Source organism: Camelina sativa, chromosome 9 (genome assembly GCF_030686135.1).
Source record: "Camelina sativa cultivar CO46 ecotype springtype chromosome 9, ASM3068613v1".
In the NCBI taxonomy this organism is placed as follows: domain Eukaryota; kingdom Viridiplantae; phylum Streptophyta; class Magnoliopsida; order Brassicales; family Brassicaceae; genus Camelina; species Camelina sativa.
The window spans coordinates 15,660,834-15,679,817 of record NC_141888.1 but is presented as its reverse complement, the minus strand read 5'-3'; the positions used below and the strand labels follow the sequence as shown (position 1 = coordinate 15,679,817).

The 18,984-nt window shown below is 36.7% G+C and overlaps 1 protein-coding gene across 1 annotated transcript; it reads left to right on the top strand.

Moving 5' to 3' along the window:
• The first annotated feature begins 297 nt into the window (after nucleotides 1-297).
• Nucleotides 298-3,621, top strand: LOC104715231 (putative fatty acyl-CoA reductase 5). Its single transcript, XM_087467042.1, has 10 exons — nucleotides 298-582; nucleotides 662-765; nucleotides 865-1,070; nucleotides 1,170-1,270; nucleotides 1,587-1,782; nucleotides 1,859-2,020; nucleotides 2,442-2,523; nucleotides 2,647-2,919; nucleotides 3,070-3,197; nucleotides 3,313-3,621. The coding sequence occupies exons 1-10, from the start codon at nucleotides 507-509 to the stop codon at nucleotides 3,476-3,478; spliced, it is 1,494 nt and encodes a 497-aa protein (XP_087323168.1). The 5' UTR covers nucleotides 298-506; the 3' UTR covers nucleotides 3,479-3,621.
• Nucleotides 3,622-18,984: the final 15,363 nt, after the last annotated feature.

Genomic DNA, 18,984 nt, shown 5'->3' with positions numbered 1-18,984 from the left:
AAGAAGAAAAAACTTACAAAAGTTGAAAATTATCATACAGATTAATTGTATCAACAATATGATTTTATTCAGAGAATCATCATTTCAACCACCGGTATTAATTAAAACGATAGTCAAACTTCGGCAGTAGTATGTTCATACCACATAAATACTAAATTAACGAGTTATTAATTAATCATGAACACATAGACAGTTTTTCTAATTTATTCCGAATTTATTCAATTTCTTTAATTATTATATTTTTTTCTGAGCTGGGATCGTATTGAACTAGTAACAAATTCAAATAAAAGACCTCTTGTTAAAAGCATGGCAAAAATTCTTCTTAATATGTTATGTTCTGGTCATATATTGGATTGGACAGATATTGGTTTTGCTTATTATATTATAGGAGGGTATAATAGACTTCGTGCAACGTCCTTTGCTACTATAAATACTCTTCTATAACAATGAGTTTATTTGCCTTATTCATAACTTCTTGCTGAGTTGAACCAAACGTACTCCAAACAATGGAACTCAACTGTGTTCAATTTCTTCGAAACAAGACGATACTTGTCACCGGCGCTACCGGTTTCCTTGCCAAGGGTATGCATGTTTTGGATGATTTTTGCTAATTCTTCAAGATTTGTTAATTAGATTATAATATAATTTCATTGATATTTAGTTTTTGTGGAGAAAATTCTGAGAGTACAACCAAATGTGAAGAAGTTGTATCTTTTGGTGAGAGCATCGGACAACGAAGCTGCGACTAAACGCTTACGCACAGAGGTTAATAAATATACCAACTAAACCTAATTTACTACCTAATATGTGAGGTGAGATTAAAGTTGTATGTATCATTCTGATTTGTTGCATCAAATATAACAGGCTTTTGAAAAAGATCTTTTTAAGGTGTTGAGAGAGAATCTTGGCGATGAGAAATTGAATAGATTGTTGTACGAAAAAATTGTCCCGATCCCAGGTGATATCGCGACGGATCATTTAGACATAAATGACTCCGATCTTAGAGAACGTATGCAAAAAGAAATTGATATTGTCGTCAATGTTGCAGCCACAACAAACTTTGACGAGAGGTACTTCTCTAGCTACGAGACATTCCATATACCACATTTCTGTATTATTTTTTTATTCTATCTCTACTAAAATTTAATATCTTCATATATATGAAAAAGATACGATGTTGGCCTTGGGATCAACACATTTGGAGCTCTCAACGTCCTTAACTTTGCCAAAAAATGTGATAAAGCTCAATTGTTTCTCCATGTCTCTACTGGTATGTCTTTATATTATTATTATTATTATTATTATTATTATTATTATTATTATTATTATTATTATTATTATTATTATTATTATTATTATTATTATTATTATTATTATTATTATTATTATTATTATTATTATTATTATTATTATTATTATTATTATTATTATTATTATTATTATTATTATTATTATTATTATTATTATTATTATTATTATTATTATTATTATTATTATTATTATTATTATTATTATTATTATTCAAATTATTTCACTGTTTATATGGTTCTTGAAAAAACTTATAGTTTTCCCTTTTCTTATTCTAGCTTATGTTTGTGGAGAAAAGGCGGGTCTCCTACCTGAGAAACCATTCGTCATGGAAGACATTCGTAACGTGAACGGTCTTCAGCTGGATATAAATCTTGAAAGGGAACTGATGAAGCAAAGATTGAAAGAACTCAATGAACAAGATTGTTCGGAAGAAGACACTACGCTCGCCATGAAAAAACTTGGAATGGAAAGGTGAATGTTGTTGATGATTGTAAGAAAATCTTCATTTAAATTATCAGAATGGAATGAAATATAATTTGATGTTTAGGGCAAAGCTTCATGGATGGCCAAACACATATGTTTTCACCAAATCGATGGGAGAGATGCTTCTTGGTAACCATAAAGAAAATCTTCCTCTCGTCATCATCCGTCCTACCATGATCACTAGCACTTTTTCAGAACCATTTCCCGGATGGATCGAAGGATTAAGGTATATTTTATTCGATCATGAATGTGAAATTTTATTCTAATTGTAAAAACTAGCATATGTTGTTAGATTTGGGTCACCAATCTTTATTTTTGCATGCGGCTTATTTATTTCAGAAATATGGTTAGAGAATATTGATTAAAATTCAACAGAAAAAAGTTGTTTAGAAAATTTTGATCATATTTCAGAAGAAACTAAAATATATTTAATATCATTCGAGGTTTTGAATAATAAATATGGAACAGAAGGACAACAACATTTAATTCTTTTGGACAACCATTTTCATTGGACAGGGTCTATCTATAAATATAAATATTATAACTGGCCGGTAGAATAACTCTAGATCTATCACCAGTCTTTTTATATTTTTATTTGTCCATATATATACTTACAAGTATTTCACGTTAATGATATTTGTATGTAGAACCGTAGACAGCGTGATTATCGCATACGGAAAGGGAGTGCTCAAGTGTTTTCTTGTCGATGTAAACTCAGTTTGCGATATGGTAATTGTTGAAACTAAACTAGACATGAAGCTATAACTAAATTTAACGTTACTCAAATTCAAATCAAGCTAGCTTTATATCTTACCTCTTTTATTGGATGCAATATCAAAATCATTTTGACAGATACCAGTGGATATGGTTGCAAACGCAATGATCACGTCTGCAGCCACACACGCTGGAGGTTCAGGGGTTCACATGGTGTACCATGTCGGTTCATCTCATCAGAACCCAGTGACATTTGGAGAGATTCATGAGATTGCGGTTCGTTACTTCACCAAAAACCCTTTGCGTAGTCGCAGTACAGGCTCGCTCATAGCCGTCTCCAAACTGAGGTTCATATCAACCATGGGTTTGTTCAGCCTCTACATGACCTTACGTTACAAACTACCTCTCCAGGTATAAATTAATAGGTCGACCAATACATATCAATACATTTATACATGACCCTACGTAACAAGCTATATATATATTTTCTCATACATGTTTCTCCCATCATTGTGTATTATATAATATGTATTTTAAATTATTTTTTTCCTTCTGAATCAGTTATTAAAATTGATTGATATAATATACCCTTGGAGAAAAGGAGATAAATACGGAGACAAGAACCGTAAAATAGAGTTGGTGATGAGATTGGTAGAGCTTTACGAGCCTTACGTACTCTTCAAGGGCATGTACGTATATATATTAACTTCAAATTATTAATTTTCTAATTTTGATAGTAAACTGAAACATTACTTTCTATATCCACATAATAATATATAATATTTGTTTTTATTTTTTCCTCAGATTCGACGATAGAAATACTAAGAGCTTATGCGCCAACCAAAAGGAAGAGGAGAGCCAAAATTCAGAAAAAATGATGTTTGATTTCGACCCAAAAGTCATTAACTGGGGAGATTATCTCACAAGTATACACATTCCAGGTCTCATCACTCATGTGCTTAAAAAATAAAACCACATGCAAAAAAATTATTAAGTTCTGCATGTATCACCAATAAGACACTCTCCCTGATGGGAACAAATATATATATTTATTTATTTGTACTGTAAACGTAATTCTTTAAAAATAAAACATAATTTCTGCTTTTCCATCAATGGAAAGTACTATTTATTTGATAATACTGAGTATGATACATATTTTGTAAGAAATAAGTAAGGTTTGTTTCTTATACAATCTTATTGTGGTTCATTTCACTGTATATATGCAGTGCCAGTATTCTATAAAAATACGTAAGTGGTTGTTTTAGATATGTTGGGCTTTCCAAGCTCAAGCCAACTCTCTTATTAGTATGATATTATCCGCTTTGGGCCCAGGTGACAAAGCCCGCACGGATTTCTTATTGGGCTCATTCCCAAAAGGCCTCATACTAATTGGAGTTGGTCTTGCCTTATATATTAGAAACTTCTTTTCTAATCTTTAAATGTGGGACATTGTTTGTATCCTAACAAGATATATATCACTTAAGCGTTGGAAGTTTATTTTACCACTACAGTTTAGTTATAGTTACAAAATTAAGCGAAACAGTCACTTGAACTGCTTAAGAAAAATCAATCAAACATCACAAACAGTTTGGATGACCAATATTACGGTTCATGTCTACTATTACTTCTTTGGATAAAATTTGAACACATGGAGACATGGCGAACAACAGAAGAAAAATAGAAGAAAATGAAAAACACATGTACAAATTACGAGTTCGTTCATATACATTTGAGTATAAAAGAGCCTACGTTTTAGCTATATACAACTTTCAGCAATTCACAATATCAAGAACAAGCCCATACTTAATAATTGAGAATTTATTAAAAATGTCTTTTTTGAAATACTCCTTTTCAAAAATACCTTTTTTTTGAATATTTTCATTTTTGTCATTTTTTACACAATTACAATATACACAATTACTTTTACAAATCCCCTTTAATAATTTAGGAGGCCACATTTAATAATTTTTCATAGCTTAAAAAAACTTAACACCACTAACATTTTTTTGGTCTTATTTAATAAAATTTGGATGTTGTGTGTCTTCCTTTTGTTTCCATATCTCTATATACTTATTTAATCAAGATTGCAATAAGTTTAATCCTATTATCATGTGGCATATTACACAAAAACCCATTGTAATTTAATTAATTTAATAATTAACAAAACAAAAGTTTATATTTTTTTTATAAAATTTTAAATAATAAAAAAAACTGTTAGTAATACTCTTTTATAGATATCCCTTTTCAAAAATACCGGTTTTTGACTATTTTTATTTTTGCCCTTTTTTGCACAATTACAATGTGTTAAATCGATTTCTAAAATCTTTTTTTTGTTTGAGTTCTCTATTTTACCTTAAAGTATAGTTTTAATGGATGTAGAAATTAGTATTTGGAGTTTAGAGTTTAGATTGTAGTCATTTTGTATATTGAAAAAGAGTATTATAAAAAATAAACAACAAGATGATATTTTTGCAAAAGGGTACAAAAAGGTATTTCTGCAAATGCCCCAATAATAAAACAATTTCAAAATTATTAAATAAAGTTATTTAACAGATTCCATTTATTGTCTTAAAAATCTTAAAAATAATAACAAAATATTTAGAACAATTATATTACTTAATTTTATTTATAAAAAACCTAAGATTAAAATATTTGCATCTCTAAATTTTTTAATAAATGAAATATATATTTTAATAATTACTTATATTTTAAAAATATAAAATATTATATCTAATTTATTAGATACAGTGACATTTTATTAAAATTTAAGAAATCACAAATGTTAGATTTTATTCTATATAATATATACAATTAAAAAAACTCAAAAAGTGAAATCGAGATTTCTAACACGACTGCTTCAATATGGGTTTTATTTTATTTTATGGATTTGACCAAATTTATATAATTCATAGATTTGAACATTGTATCATGTACCGGATTGAAATTAGAATATAAAACTTAGTAAATTAAATGTAAAAGATTATAAAATATATAGAGTAAATCAATTAAAACTTATATTATTATTTTCTAACTAACAAATTACAGTAAAGTTTACGCGAATATTTCTCCATGTTGTACAGCACGAATGTAACACTCACAAACCGAGTTTTCAGTTTGGGTGTCGATCGATGCCAAGAAAATGCGACGGTCGACACCAATCTTTGGTTATTGCTCGGGTTAGTTCTTTTTCTCCAGTTTGATGCGGTTTGTTGTGGAAACCATATGGCTCATGTATTGAAACGATCCGTTCTATTTTTTTTGTTTTTAATACAATATTAAACTAGTGATATCATACTTACTAACATCCTAACCCCAATAAAACTCAACAGCGGAAATAAATAACATCATTAAACCAGACATACATTAGTTAAACCAATAACATCTAATCTAATAATCATTCCAACATAAACCAGTAATAAATCATCCAACAAGTCATTAAATGTTAAACGAGCTACTACAGCACCTCCTCTTTATTACCTTGATTCCACGATCACACTTTGTCTTTACTTGCATTACAAACAACAATTGAGACGCATGAGTATTATCACAAAAACTCAGTGAGGCAATCCTCCCATCTATTGGGCTATACACACAAGCAATTGAGATCTCCAATCAAACACAAAACAAATAACACAATCAAATCAGGCAACAAACAAAGTTCAGCCGCTGCTGAAGGATTGTGTTGATCGACACTGACACCTGGCGAAGGTTGTGTCAACCGATACACTCCTTACGTTGATTGACACATACACCTGGTGTCGCCCGACACCTGCTCGACATTTCCCAAAAACCCTAGTTTGCGTCGACCGACACCTCCACATGGCATCTATCAATGCTCATTAGGTTTCTCGCGTCGTCCTCGCATTAGTGTCGACCGACACACTCTTTTTGTCGATCGATACAGATGTCGAGCATCGTTTTCCTTGAAGCTCTAAGTCAGATCTCCTTTCCCTAACACACCAAGCCCAATCCGGGATCACACATGAGTCTCACAAAGTCTCAAGAACCACAAATCACTCAAAAAAACAAAAGAATCAACCACACAACACATAAACACAAAAAACAGAAAATCTTAAGCTTAGATAAGCCATGGTCATGCACTCACCTTTCTAACAGAAGATTCTGACCAACCAACGATAAAAACACACTCCTATTAAGCTTATACCTCGTCCCCAGCTTCATATCTCCACCCACAGAGACAAATCTCACCAAGAACGGATTAGAAATCTCAAGAACACTCAAAGGGACTTTCTCCTCTTCTAAAACTCTCTGGATAGACAAAATGAGGCTACTCCAAAACCTAGGTTGACTTCCAGCTTATATACCTCGTTTTAGGGTATATTTTCAACCCAAACCGCGCTAATTCGATGATTTAAAAAAAATCGATCGAACCAACAATTGATGGTGTCGATCGACACAAGGAGTGGTGTCGACCGACACACTCCTTGTGTCGATCGACACACATCCTAAAACCATCCAATATGGTTCGTTATACTCTTCTTCTTTGTCTTCCTCGTCAGCTTCCTCACATTCTTTCATTGAATAATCATTCAAAACTATTGTTTTAGACTACCACACAACTTGTTAACCCATCAAATTCTAAGATCAAAATCATTGCCTCTTTTCTCGTAAAATTTGTGCAATTAATGAAGACCAGCATAGTCATCACATGTACTCAATTATTGATACTTTCACCCATATACTTACTCGGTTTTAGATCCACACGTATTGAAACTTCTTAGACCAAAATTCATAATACTACAAAATTACAAATTACTTGCAAAGAAAATAATATGAACACATGAATAGCTAATGAAACATTGAAACAAGATTTTGCAACTTCAATCCTTCTTCCTTAGACCCAAAAATAAAAAATTTACTAAAAGAATATCAAATCATCTATAAAATCATACACAAAAATAAAAATTACAGTTCATAAGAGATATAAAGCACAAAAAAACTTAATAAGATATTTTTCAGATATTAAAAATCAAATATATAGTATTTAATATTACTTAAACTTAAAAAAAATTAATAGAGTTGAAATATTTATAATTTAGATGTACTTTAAATATTTATCACATTTTTAATTTTTTTAGAGTTAAATGTTAATGATACTTACACTTTTTATAGAGTTTAACTGTTTATAATATTTTAAATTTTCTATGGACATATTTATAATATTTTGAAACATTCTATAAAGTTTAAATATTGATAATATTTGAACCTTTTAACAGTTTCCATTATTATAATTGTAACACCCGCGAACCAGATTTACGGTTCGTGCGGGCATCAATCGATTCTCGTAGTTGGTCCACGTGCGGGTTAATTCTAATGTCTCTGGTTCGACTCGGTTTTATGAGAAAACCCTAGGGATCGCATATAAAAGGGAGTTCGACGCCCTAAAGCCTTTGGTGGCCGTTTTTCATTGCCAGAGAGAAGAGAGATAGAGACTTCTTGGTGAAATCGTTCTGTGAGCAAAGGAGAAAACTTTTGTACTTTTTTTGGTGTGTTTGGAACGTGGAGAAGAAGGTCTAAGCGTGGGTGTCGAGTAGAGGTCGTTGGAGTGCTTGGATCTTGCTGTTCTTCGTCGGTTTCAACCAAAACAAGAGGTGAGTGTTTCTCATGGTGGTTGATTGATTAGATGTGTATTTTGTGTGATTTTATTTGATTGATTGCTTGTGGGCTTGTTTGTGAGTGTTTCTCATGGTGGTTGAGGCCTTTTGAGGGAGGTTTTGGTATCAGAGGCGTTGTGGCGATGGTAAGAGCTGAGAGGAGTTGAGAGATATCGTGTTCATCAACGTTTCACGCGACTGCATCGATCGATGCAAGGAGTGCATCGATCAATGCAATGAGGGTATTGGTGGAGACGCAAGGGGTGTCAATCGTCGCATATGTTCAGAGTTGTTTGGTTTGCTTGCTTTTGTGCATTGGTTCTGTTTGCCTTTTCGCTTATGTGTATAGCTCAGTAGATGGAAGAATCACATCACTGAGTATTTCTGGTAATACTCACGCATCTTATTGTTTTTGTGGTGCAAGTAAGCGAAAGTGTGATTGTGGAATCAAGGGGATGAAGAGGAGGATATTCTAGTGGCTCATTTATGTGTTGTCTGGTTTCCATTAGGTTGCTAGAGTGTGGTCTAGAACGGTTATTTAAGTTGTTGGTTCATTTTTACTAGCATTGTTGGATAATTGCTATTGTTTTATTCGTTTAATGGTTACTGGATTAATGGTATTGGTTTATGTTATCTGCTGATTGTATTGTTTGGGACTAGGCTGTTAGTGAGTATGGGATTACTAGATATTAAGGTATTAAAAAAATAGATCGATTTTTTTTAGTTTGATATCAGAGCCCTTATGGTTCTAGCTACTGGTTCGTTGTTTGCTTTGTATCGATGTTTGGATTGCATGCCTTGGTTGATTATGGGAGTTAGTCAAATGTATGTGGCATGGGGTCCTAGAACATCCTCTTTGAGCCTTCAATGAGATTCCACGGTAAGTTTTGTTTTCTTGAGTAGTGCGGTTTAGTTTGTTTACTTAGCCTTTTGTTCTTGGTGGTAGAGATGGTTAGAGGTACTGGTCATGGTCATGGTCGTAGTTGTGGGTGTGGTCATGGTCGCCAGACCACAACCTATAGCTACGGTATCCAGGGAGTCACTCACACCCACTCCCCTTGCTCTCGGGTCGTAACCCTCGAGACATACCGGCTCACTGCCGAGCCGCGGCTCACAGCTACGGTATCCAAGGAGTCTCACAATCCCACTCTTGGGTCATCACCCTAAAGCGCACTCTCGGATCGTCATCCGAAACAAACATACCACTCCCACTCTCTGGCCACAAAGTCCATCGAGCTATCGATATCACATGATTTGGGTCCACACGGCCTTGAGCAAACAAGTCTGATATCATCGAGTATCTCCCGACTAGATCTACCTCAACACTTTCCATTAATAGGCAAGCTTTAACTACTCATAAAACTTCCCATTTTTCGAACCCGCACATCTCGTAGCACCGTGACATCACCAATCAAAAATCCATGAGAACTGATCATCTCATCTGTGACCACTCATCCGGTCAACCTCTAACATTCCCGCCACTCCATACATTTCACATCCCCTTTCCAAAAATAGACAAGTCCTAACTATTCATAGAACTTTCTATTTATGGAAACTTTCCTTTTCTGGAACTTTCTATTTTCCTTTTGCAACGACCTTTTCCGTAAATAGCAAAGCTCTAACTCCCTAAACACTTTCCATATTTAGAAACTTTCTATTTTATGAAACCTTTCCTTTCCAGAATCGCATAATCCGTTAATCTATTCCACATAAGGATTCAATAAGAACTAATCATCTTATTAAATCTTCCCCAACAACATTGTCAGTAAATCCACAATACGGTCATCTCGGTCTGAGTAAAACCTGTTACCACACTCACAGCACCCGTTTGACCTCCAACAACACCAGTAAGCACATCGACCACACAATTGGCTAAACAGCCCGCCAGAAAGGCCACACAAGCCCCTCCAAGGCTCACAACCGCTAAAAATGGACAAATTTTAACTCCCATAAAATTTTCCATTTTTTATAACTTTCCTCTTTTGGAAACTTTCCACTTATAGAAACTTCTATTTTAGGAAACTTCCCTCAACACCACCACTTCACGGAAATTTAGTACTCCGAACACCACCTCATCCTGGTACTTAGTCGCGCAACCAACCACCCCTACTGGTCCACACAATCCTGACCCCCACCGGTCAACGAAATCCTGACCCCACTAGTCAACCCATCCTGACCCTACTGGTCCACACCGTCCTGACCCCACCTGATGTGAGCGCCGGTCGGCTCGCGGTATAGACAGAACGTCGGATCCTCGGGACGGATGGTGTATCGGAAACTTTCCTCTGACCAGACGATGGGGGAACGATAGTGGAGATGAAACGAACGATGGAAACGAATTTTGGTGGCAAACGAACGAGTGGAACGCGGACTCGGTCGAGCAGATGCGTGATAGCGGTTGGTCGGACGGAAGAACACGGTAGCGGATGGAAGGTATGGTCGGAAACAGATGGCGGCTTGTGAACCGTGTAAGAAACTCGACCTCGGTTCACTAGGGAAAGATAGAGTCGAAGCAGAACACAACGAACGGTCGGGACCAAACGCCGTACGGTAGAGATGGACGGAAGGGTGGATCGATGCGACGCACACGAGAGATGGCTCGGCTCGTGATACGGTTGGTCTAGGGGCTTACGAACCCAGTTCGTGAATCTCCTAGGGTTTCTCAAGACCCAAGTCCCGGACTTGGACTAAGGATAGGGGTGAGACAAGAAACAAAGATTCTCTCTTTGGGAATTTTAATTCTTATTCAATTCTGCCTTTTACAATGAGGGTTGAGGCCTTTATATAGGGAGGCTTACATATGGGAGACACTAAAACCCTAGACACGCGGCCAAAGGTAAGGAACACACATGTCCCTAAAAGTAAAAGCAAAAGCAAACAAAGGCAAAGACCAATCCAACGGTCAAGAGAGAGTTCAAAAGATATAAAGGAAAGGAAGGAAGGAGATAGGATTGCCACGTCATTGGTGGGACGTGGTAGATAGGATCTTCACTTCCTTGGCTCCTAAGCATGTCAATAAATATTTCCAAGTCATGAGCCAAGTGGGAACGAATTGGAGATGCACTAGAGTTCGCTGCCTCATTAAAACCTATTTGGTAAACCCATTGGGACAAACCCAAAATAGGAAAAAGAGTACAGCTCCTTCTAATGGCTTAGGGATGTCTTCACCTTGGCTTGGTGGTGAAGACACAAATATCAAGCTTCCCAAAGCTGGTCGCGCCCTAGGCTCTTCTTTGGTGATGCTAGCCATGAGCCCTTGGTGTAAAGGTTGGAGCTTGGCCTGAACTGCCCATTAGGTGACTTGTCTTGCTCCTCCTTGATGATCCTTGGGGACTGGTTGGTGTCGCACATCACTAGGAAGGCCGGTCCCAAGTTGTCATGCGGGTGGTACGAGTGGCCGAGTGGTGTCAGAGAGGTGTCCGAGAGGTGTCCGAGAGATGCGAGTGTTCATGGCCGAGTAACCGATCTCGTGCTCACATCACCACCGGTCCACAAGACCTGACCCCACTGGTCAACACTAAACCCTGGGATTGAACCACCATCAACCCCGTCATCCCCATTCGGTCACTATGCTAATTCACACGTCCTAGACATCATTTGCTCCCAACTCATCCACTCTCACGTCAAAACCTTTGAGCCATACCGATCTCACTCTCAGACCATCGTCCTCGAGTTCATTCTGTCTCACTCTTGGGTTGTCACCCTCAAGATCTCGGTACCAGGGGAACCACCATCCCTTCCGGAGAACCACCATCTCCTCTGCCGCTCTCAGGGCCCACTACACCTCAAGCTATCGGTATACAGGGGAACCACCATCCCCTCAGGAGAACCACCATCTCCTTATGAGTTGTTCGGAACCCACCGTTCCTAGAGCAAACAAGTCCTCACGTCTCTAAGCACTTCCCGACACTCCCATGGTCTATGTAAGACAACGCAATGTCGTACTAACCACCATCTACTTCTTCCCAAATACCACCATGACCACCACCCGGTCACCCTGGAACACCCTACCCTCAAGGTATTTTCCATACACTTTCCAAAAATAGCAACCTTCTATTTATGGAAACTTTCCATTTATAGCAACCTTCTATTTATGGAAACTTTCCATTTATAGAATTCCAGAGCTATTTCCGTCCCACATGACACACGAGTCAAACATCCAAAAGACCTTCATTTGCAATACATCCACTTCCACAAGTCACCTCCAACGGTATTTCCCGATACCGGCGTGATCGACCACTTTCCAACAACTTTTCAATAGCCAACTACACCTCCAGAACATAAGCTAAGAACACTACACAACTAACAACACACAAAATCATTTACCGTTGAATCTTATTGAAGGCTCGAAGAGGATGATACTAGGACTCCATACCACATGCAAATTGACTAACTACTCATAATCAATTCCACCACACAACATCATGCAACCAACAGGAAAATAATTCCACCAATTAAATTCCTAAACCGCTCTAAACCATTCACTTAGCCATCCTAGAACTGTAATTGCTCTGATACCAAAATGTAACAACCCAACCCGTTTTTTATTTATAATAATAATATATATAATTAAACATTCCATACTACTTAATTGAACCAACAACCCACACATTACTAACCAACTAAAATACCAATAATAAACCAACTTCCAATAACATGCACATGGGAAACATATAACATTAATCATCTCAAATATATAACATCCATCCAAAAATATTGCTAACCACTCTATCCAACAACCTAGCAAAACTCTATCCATAGTTCTAACATCGATAACATAACCAACAACACACAAACGAGACCCTAGATCATCCTCCTCCTCATCGCCATGATTCCACGTCAAAAACCTCCACACCACAAACAACAATTGAGATGCGTAAGTATTATCACAAATACTTAGTGAGACAATCCTCCCATCTACTAGGCTATACATACAAGCAACTGAGATTCAAATATTTAACAAATCAACAAATAATCACAACAAACCAGGAAATCACGCAACAGACAAACTGGTGTCGACCGACACCAGAGTGGTGTCGATCGACAATGGCTCAAACTTGGTGTCGACCAACACCCCAACTGGTGTCGATCAACACTGACTGCGCAGATGCGTTCTGCTCGTCGATTCTCCATTCCAATCCATCTCAAATCCATCCAGAACTCGTCCAAAGATCACAGGAACCCACAGGAACCTCAAATCAATCAAAACAAACAAGAAAACACCAAGAACAACACCAAACAAGCAAAAGAATAGGAGATCTCAGGCTTAGATCAGCCATGGTCATGCATTCACCTCTTTTCAGGAAGTTTCTGACCAACAATGACAAATCCGACACTCCCAACAAATTTCTAACACCTTCCCAGCTTCAGATCTCTCCAACAACCACCAATAATCTCCCCAAAGCTCAAGAACACTCAACAAAGCTTCTTTTCTCTTTTTCTCTCTTGCAAACAGTGACAAAACTCTAGAAACACGACTAGGTCGACTTTTTCCCCTGAAATACTCGGTTTGGGAAACTCAATTAAGTCAAACCAACCCAAGATCAAAAATTAAATTCAACCCGGTCAAACCAGAAAAAGCTGGTGTCGATCGACACCCATCCCCAAATTACACTATTTGGTTCGCGGATGTTACAATTCTGCCCCACCAACAAAGATTCGTCCTCGAATCCCGTAGCACCGTCCATCCGCCAAAGACCTCCGTGCCACCATCAACACGGCCCGCATGTACTCCGGCCGGACTGAACACCGTCAGCCAAGGTTTCCCGTTCCACTGTCGCAACAGCGCGCACACCTCCGACTGAACCCTCGAGGTCTCCCTCTAGTCAAGATACTCACATCCTATACGTTATTTGCTCACAATATCAAGAACAAGCCCATACTTAATAACTGAGAATTTATTAAAAATGCCTTTTTTGAAATACTCCTTTACAAAAATTCCCTTTTTTTGAATATCTTCATTTTTGCCATCTTTTACACAATTACAATATACACAATTACTTTTACAAATCCCCCTTAATAATTTAGGAGGCCACATTTAATAAGTTTTCATAGCTTAAAAAACTTAACACCACTAACATTTTTTTGGTCTTATTTAATAAAATTTGGATGTTGTGTGTCTTCCTTTTGTTTCCATATCTCTATATACTTATTTAATCAATATTGCAATAAATTTAATCCTATTATCATGTGGCATATTACACAAAAAAACCATTGTAATTTAATTAATTTAATAACTAACAAAACAAAAATTTATATTTGTTTATAAAATTTTAAATAATAAAAAACTGTTAGTAATACTTTTTTATAGATATCCCTTTTCAAAAATACCGGTTTTGACCATTTTTATATTTGCCATTTTTTGCACAATTACAATGTGTTAAATCGATTTCTAGAATTTTTTTTTGGTTTGAGTTCTCTATTTTACCTTAGGGTATAGTTTCAATGGAGTAGAAATTAGTATTTGGAGTTTAGGGTTTAGACTGTAGTCATTTTGTATCTTGAAAAAGAGTATTAGAAAAAATAAACAACAAGATGATAAGGGTACAAAAAGGGTATTTCTGCAAATGCCCCAATAATAAAAAAATTTCAAAATTATTAAATAAAGTTATTTAACAGATTCCATTTATTGTTTTAAAAATCTTAAAAAATAATAACAAAATATTTAGAACAATTATATTACTCAATTTTATTTATAAAAAACTAAGATTAAAATATTTGCATCTCTAAATTGTTTAATAAATGAAATATATATTTTAATACTAGTATAAAACATTACTTATATTTTAAAATATAAAATATTATATCTAATTTATTAAATATTTTTTTGCACTGTACATTGATACAGTGACATTTTATTAAAATTTAAGAAATCACAAATGTTAGATTTTATTCTATATAATATATACAGTTAAAAAAAATCAAAAAGTGGAATCGAGATTTCTAACACGACTGCTTCAATACGGATTTTTTATTTATTTTATGGATTTTACCAAATTTATATAATTCATAGATTTGAACATTGTATCATGTACCGGATTGAAATTAGAATATAAAACTTAGTAAATTAAATGTAAAAGATTATAAAATATATAAAGTAAATCAATTAAAACTTATATTATTATTTTCTAACTAAAAAATTACAGTAAAGTTTACGCGAATATTTCTCCATACTGTACAGCACGGATGTAACACTCACAAACCGAGTTTTCAGTTTGGGTGTCGATCGATGCCAAGGAAAGGCGACGGTCGACACCAATCTTTGGTTATTTCTCGGGTTAGTTCTTTTTTCCGGTTTGATGTGGTTTGTGTAAGAATTGCGGAATAAGAACTAGAACAAGAGTGAGAGAATCGGATGAGAGACATAGAAGAATGAGAGAAAAATATAATGTCTTAGATTAGTTGTTTACAAATGTGAGAACAAGGCTTATTATAGCCATACAATCGGCATCTAGCCGTTAGGGGAGAATTAATGAAGAAAGGGACATAAAGGAAGCTTCTCCTGGTCGAGGGAATAGTGAAAGCGACTGGTCCTAAGTTTGACTTCTCTTAACCATCACATGTGACTCTTCCACCAACCACTTGACCGACCACTTGAGATATTTTGTGAGCTGCCTCTTCTAGATCCTTCTTTCTACTGAACTCGAATCCCATAAGGCCACTTTGTCTCATCATTCTTGTTGGATCGTAGCCCATTCACTACATACTTGTACGGACATCCGTACGGTCGGTTGTACGGACACCCTTGGTCGAATGTGCTACTCTCCCTTGATCAATACTCCCCTCAAGTTTAGCTGAGTGAGATGGCTAAACTTGGATTGCCGTGACATATTACCTCGTTAAAAACCTCAATATACAAAACCGCATGGGACAAAAATATATTGAGGGAAAAAGAGTGTAATGATCATGGCTAGAGGACTTGAGATCAAGGGTGTGTCAAGTCCACAAGTCCAAGTTTGTTGTCGATGTCAGCACAGACTTGGTGACTTGCGGCCTTGGTAAAGATATCTGCTAGTTGATCCTTGCTAGGTGTGTAATATGGAAGTGTGACTCCTTCTTCAATCTTCTCACGAACTTTGTGGCAATCCAATTTGATGTGCTTGGTCCTTTCATGGAAGACTGAGTTTGTTGCAATATGAATGGCGGCTTGATTGTCGCAGTGCATAGGGATAGGCGTGTTCACGTTGAAGCCTAGTTCTTCAAGAAGACCCTTGAGCCATGTAAGCTCGGTTGTAAGCTTCCTCATTGCTCTATACTCTGATTCGGCGCTTGACATTGACACCACCTTTTGCTTCTTTGACTTCCAAGTCACAAGATTACCCCCTATGAAGGTGCAATAGCCGGTTATTGACTTCCTATCTGTCTTATCACCGCCCCAATCAGCATTGCAATATCCCACAAGGTCAGTGTTTGAGTTCTTTCCCATCCAAATGCCTTGTCCAGGGATCCCTTTGAGATAATGTAGAATCCTCTCCAATAGGCTCCAATGATATGTTGTAGGATTCTTCATGTATTGGCTTACCTGATTCACAGCATAGCAAATATCAGGTCTAGTAAGTGTTAAATAGATTAGCTTACCTACAAGTCGGCGATAGCGAGAAGGATTGTCATAAGGAGGATCCTTTCGCTCAGGTTGGTAACCATCGGGAAGTGGTGTGTCCACAGACTTTGCTCCTAGTTTCCCTATCTCACAAAGTAAATCAAGAGTATATTTTCTTTATGAAAGGAATAAGCCTTCCGGAGATCGATAGACTTCAATTCCAAGAAAATACTTAAGTTCTCCAAGGTCTTTTATATCAAATATTGAATTTAAATGAGCCTTAACCTCTTTAATACCTTCTTGATTGTCTCCTGTGATGATTAGATCATCTACATATATGAGAACAACCACTATACCTTTAGTGCTTTGAAATGTAAAGAGAGTAGTGTCCGAGTGTGATCTCTTGAACCCATGATCTTTTAAAGTGGTGCTAAGCTTGTGGTACCAAGCTCTTGGTGACTGTTTTAGTCCATATATAGCTTTCCTTAAGTGCAAAACCTTTCCAGGTTTGTTCACATCTTCAAGACCCGGAGGTGGTGTCATATACACTTCTTCCTCTAATTCTCCTTGTAAGAAAGCGTTTTTGACATCCATCTGCCATAAATCCCAAGACAGGTTCGTAGCTAGTGAGAGAACAACCCTTACAGTGGAGAGCTTAGATACAGGTGCGAAAGTGTCCTTATAATCTTCTCCATAGGTTTGAATGAAGCCCCTTGCTACCAATCTAGCTTTGTACTGTTCTATGTCTCCATTACTCAAGAACTTGATTGTGAATATCCACTTGGAGCTCACAGCTTTCTTGCCTGGAGGAAGGTCAGCTTCGTCCCATGTATGGTTATGGTTCATGGCTCTCACTTCATCATCAACTGCATCCAACCATACTTTACTTTCCTTAGCTTCTTCATACGTTTGTGGTATATGGTGCTCATCTATTTTTCCAAGGAAAGCTTGATGATCGGTTGGGAGAAGAGCAAGAGAGCAGACTGCTTGAATTGGATGAGCAATGGCTTCATTGTTATAGTAGACCCGTTTGTCTTGCGACTTGATTCGTGCGCTCCGTCTCGGTTGTGGATGCGGATCGGTGTGGTCAGTCGAGAGAGGTTTCTCTTGCAACTTGAGTCGTGCACTATGTCTCGGTTGTGGAGGCGGACCGGTGTGATTGGTCGAGAGAAGTGGTGATTCTACCAGTTCTACTTCTTCTTCGATCATGCTGTTCTCCCCTTCCGGCTCAAGAACCGTAGTATCATGTGACGCATCAGTTGGAGCAGTCGTCTGCGGTTGAGGTAAGGTCGAAGTAGGCTCGCCAGTTGAGTCAGGTGTAGTATCTTGGGACATAGTTTGATTTGGAGTTGATGATGCTCCAAGGTGATCTAGAAGGAACCGGAGGCTTGCCGACTGATCATTTGGTGTTGCAAGGTCTTTTAAGTCCTCCCAATCTTTCTTATCAAAGTATCCTTTTTCTTCAAGGAACTTGACATCACGAGAGACCCATGTGCGCTTGTTGATAGGATCAAAACATTTGTATCCTTTTTGAGTTATCGAATAGCCAAGGAAAATGCACTTGATGCTCTTGGCTTCGAGTTTGTTTCTGAGCTCTCCTGGTACTAAAACAAAACAAACACACCCAAAAACTTTTAGATGACTAATGGTTGGTTTAAATTGATTTAATACCTCAAATGGTGACTGATCACCTAGATTTTTTGTTGGAATTCGGTTGATGAGATAACATGTTGTCATCACCGCATCTCCCCAATATCTCTTAGGAACATTGGTGTGAAACATCATTGATCTCGCCACTTCCATCACATGTTGGTTCTTCCTTTCAGTGACTCCGTTTTGTTGAGGAGTATATGGGCAGCTTGTTTGATGTATAATGCCATGCTTTGCTAGATGTTCTTTGAATCGATTGCTAGTATATTCACCTCCATTATCTGTTCTAAACACTTTAATCTTAGCATTAAATTGGTTAGTAACATAATTTTGAAAGTTTGTGAAGGCATCAATCACTCTATCCTTAGAGGGAAGTAAAGTAACCCAAGTATATTTGGATTTTTCATCTATGAAGGTCACAAAATACTTGTTGTTATCCCTAGAAACACAAGGGGAGGTCCAAACATAAGAATGAACTAAGTCAAAGCATTTTTCATAGAAGGTAGTTGACTTAGAAAATACGGTTTTACAATGTTTGCCAAGGATACAAGCTTCACAACTAGAATGATCAAAAGAAACATTAGGAATCATCAATTCAAGTGCTCTAGAATGAGGATGACCTAGTCTAGCATGCCACATAACATTAAATGAAACTCCAAGATGAGAACTAAG

Bases quoted from the DNA above. Each gene is read 5' to 3' on its own strand.
- LOC104715231 (XM_087467042.1), top strand. From the start codon at position 507: ATGGAACTCAACTGTGTTCAATTTCTTCGAAACAAGACGATACTTGTC. The intron at 1,071-1,169 runs GTACTTCTCTAG...TATATGAAAAAG, and splicing joins ACAACAAACTTTGACGAGAG to ATACGATGTTGGCCTTGGGA. The intron at 2,920-3,069 runs GTATAAATTAAT...CTTCTGAATCAG, and splicing joins GTTACAAACTACCTCTCCAG to TTATTAAAATTGATTGATAT.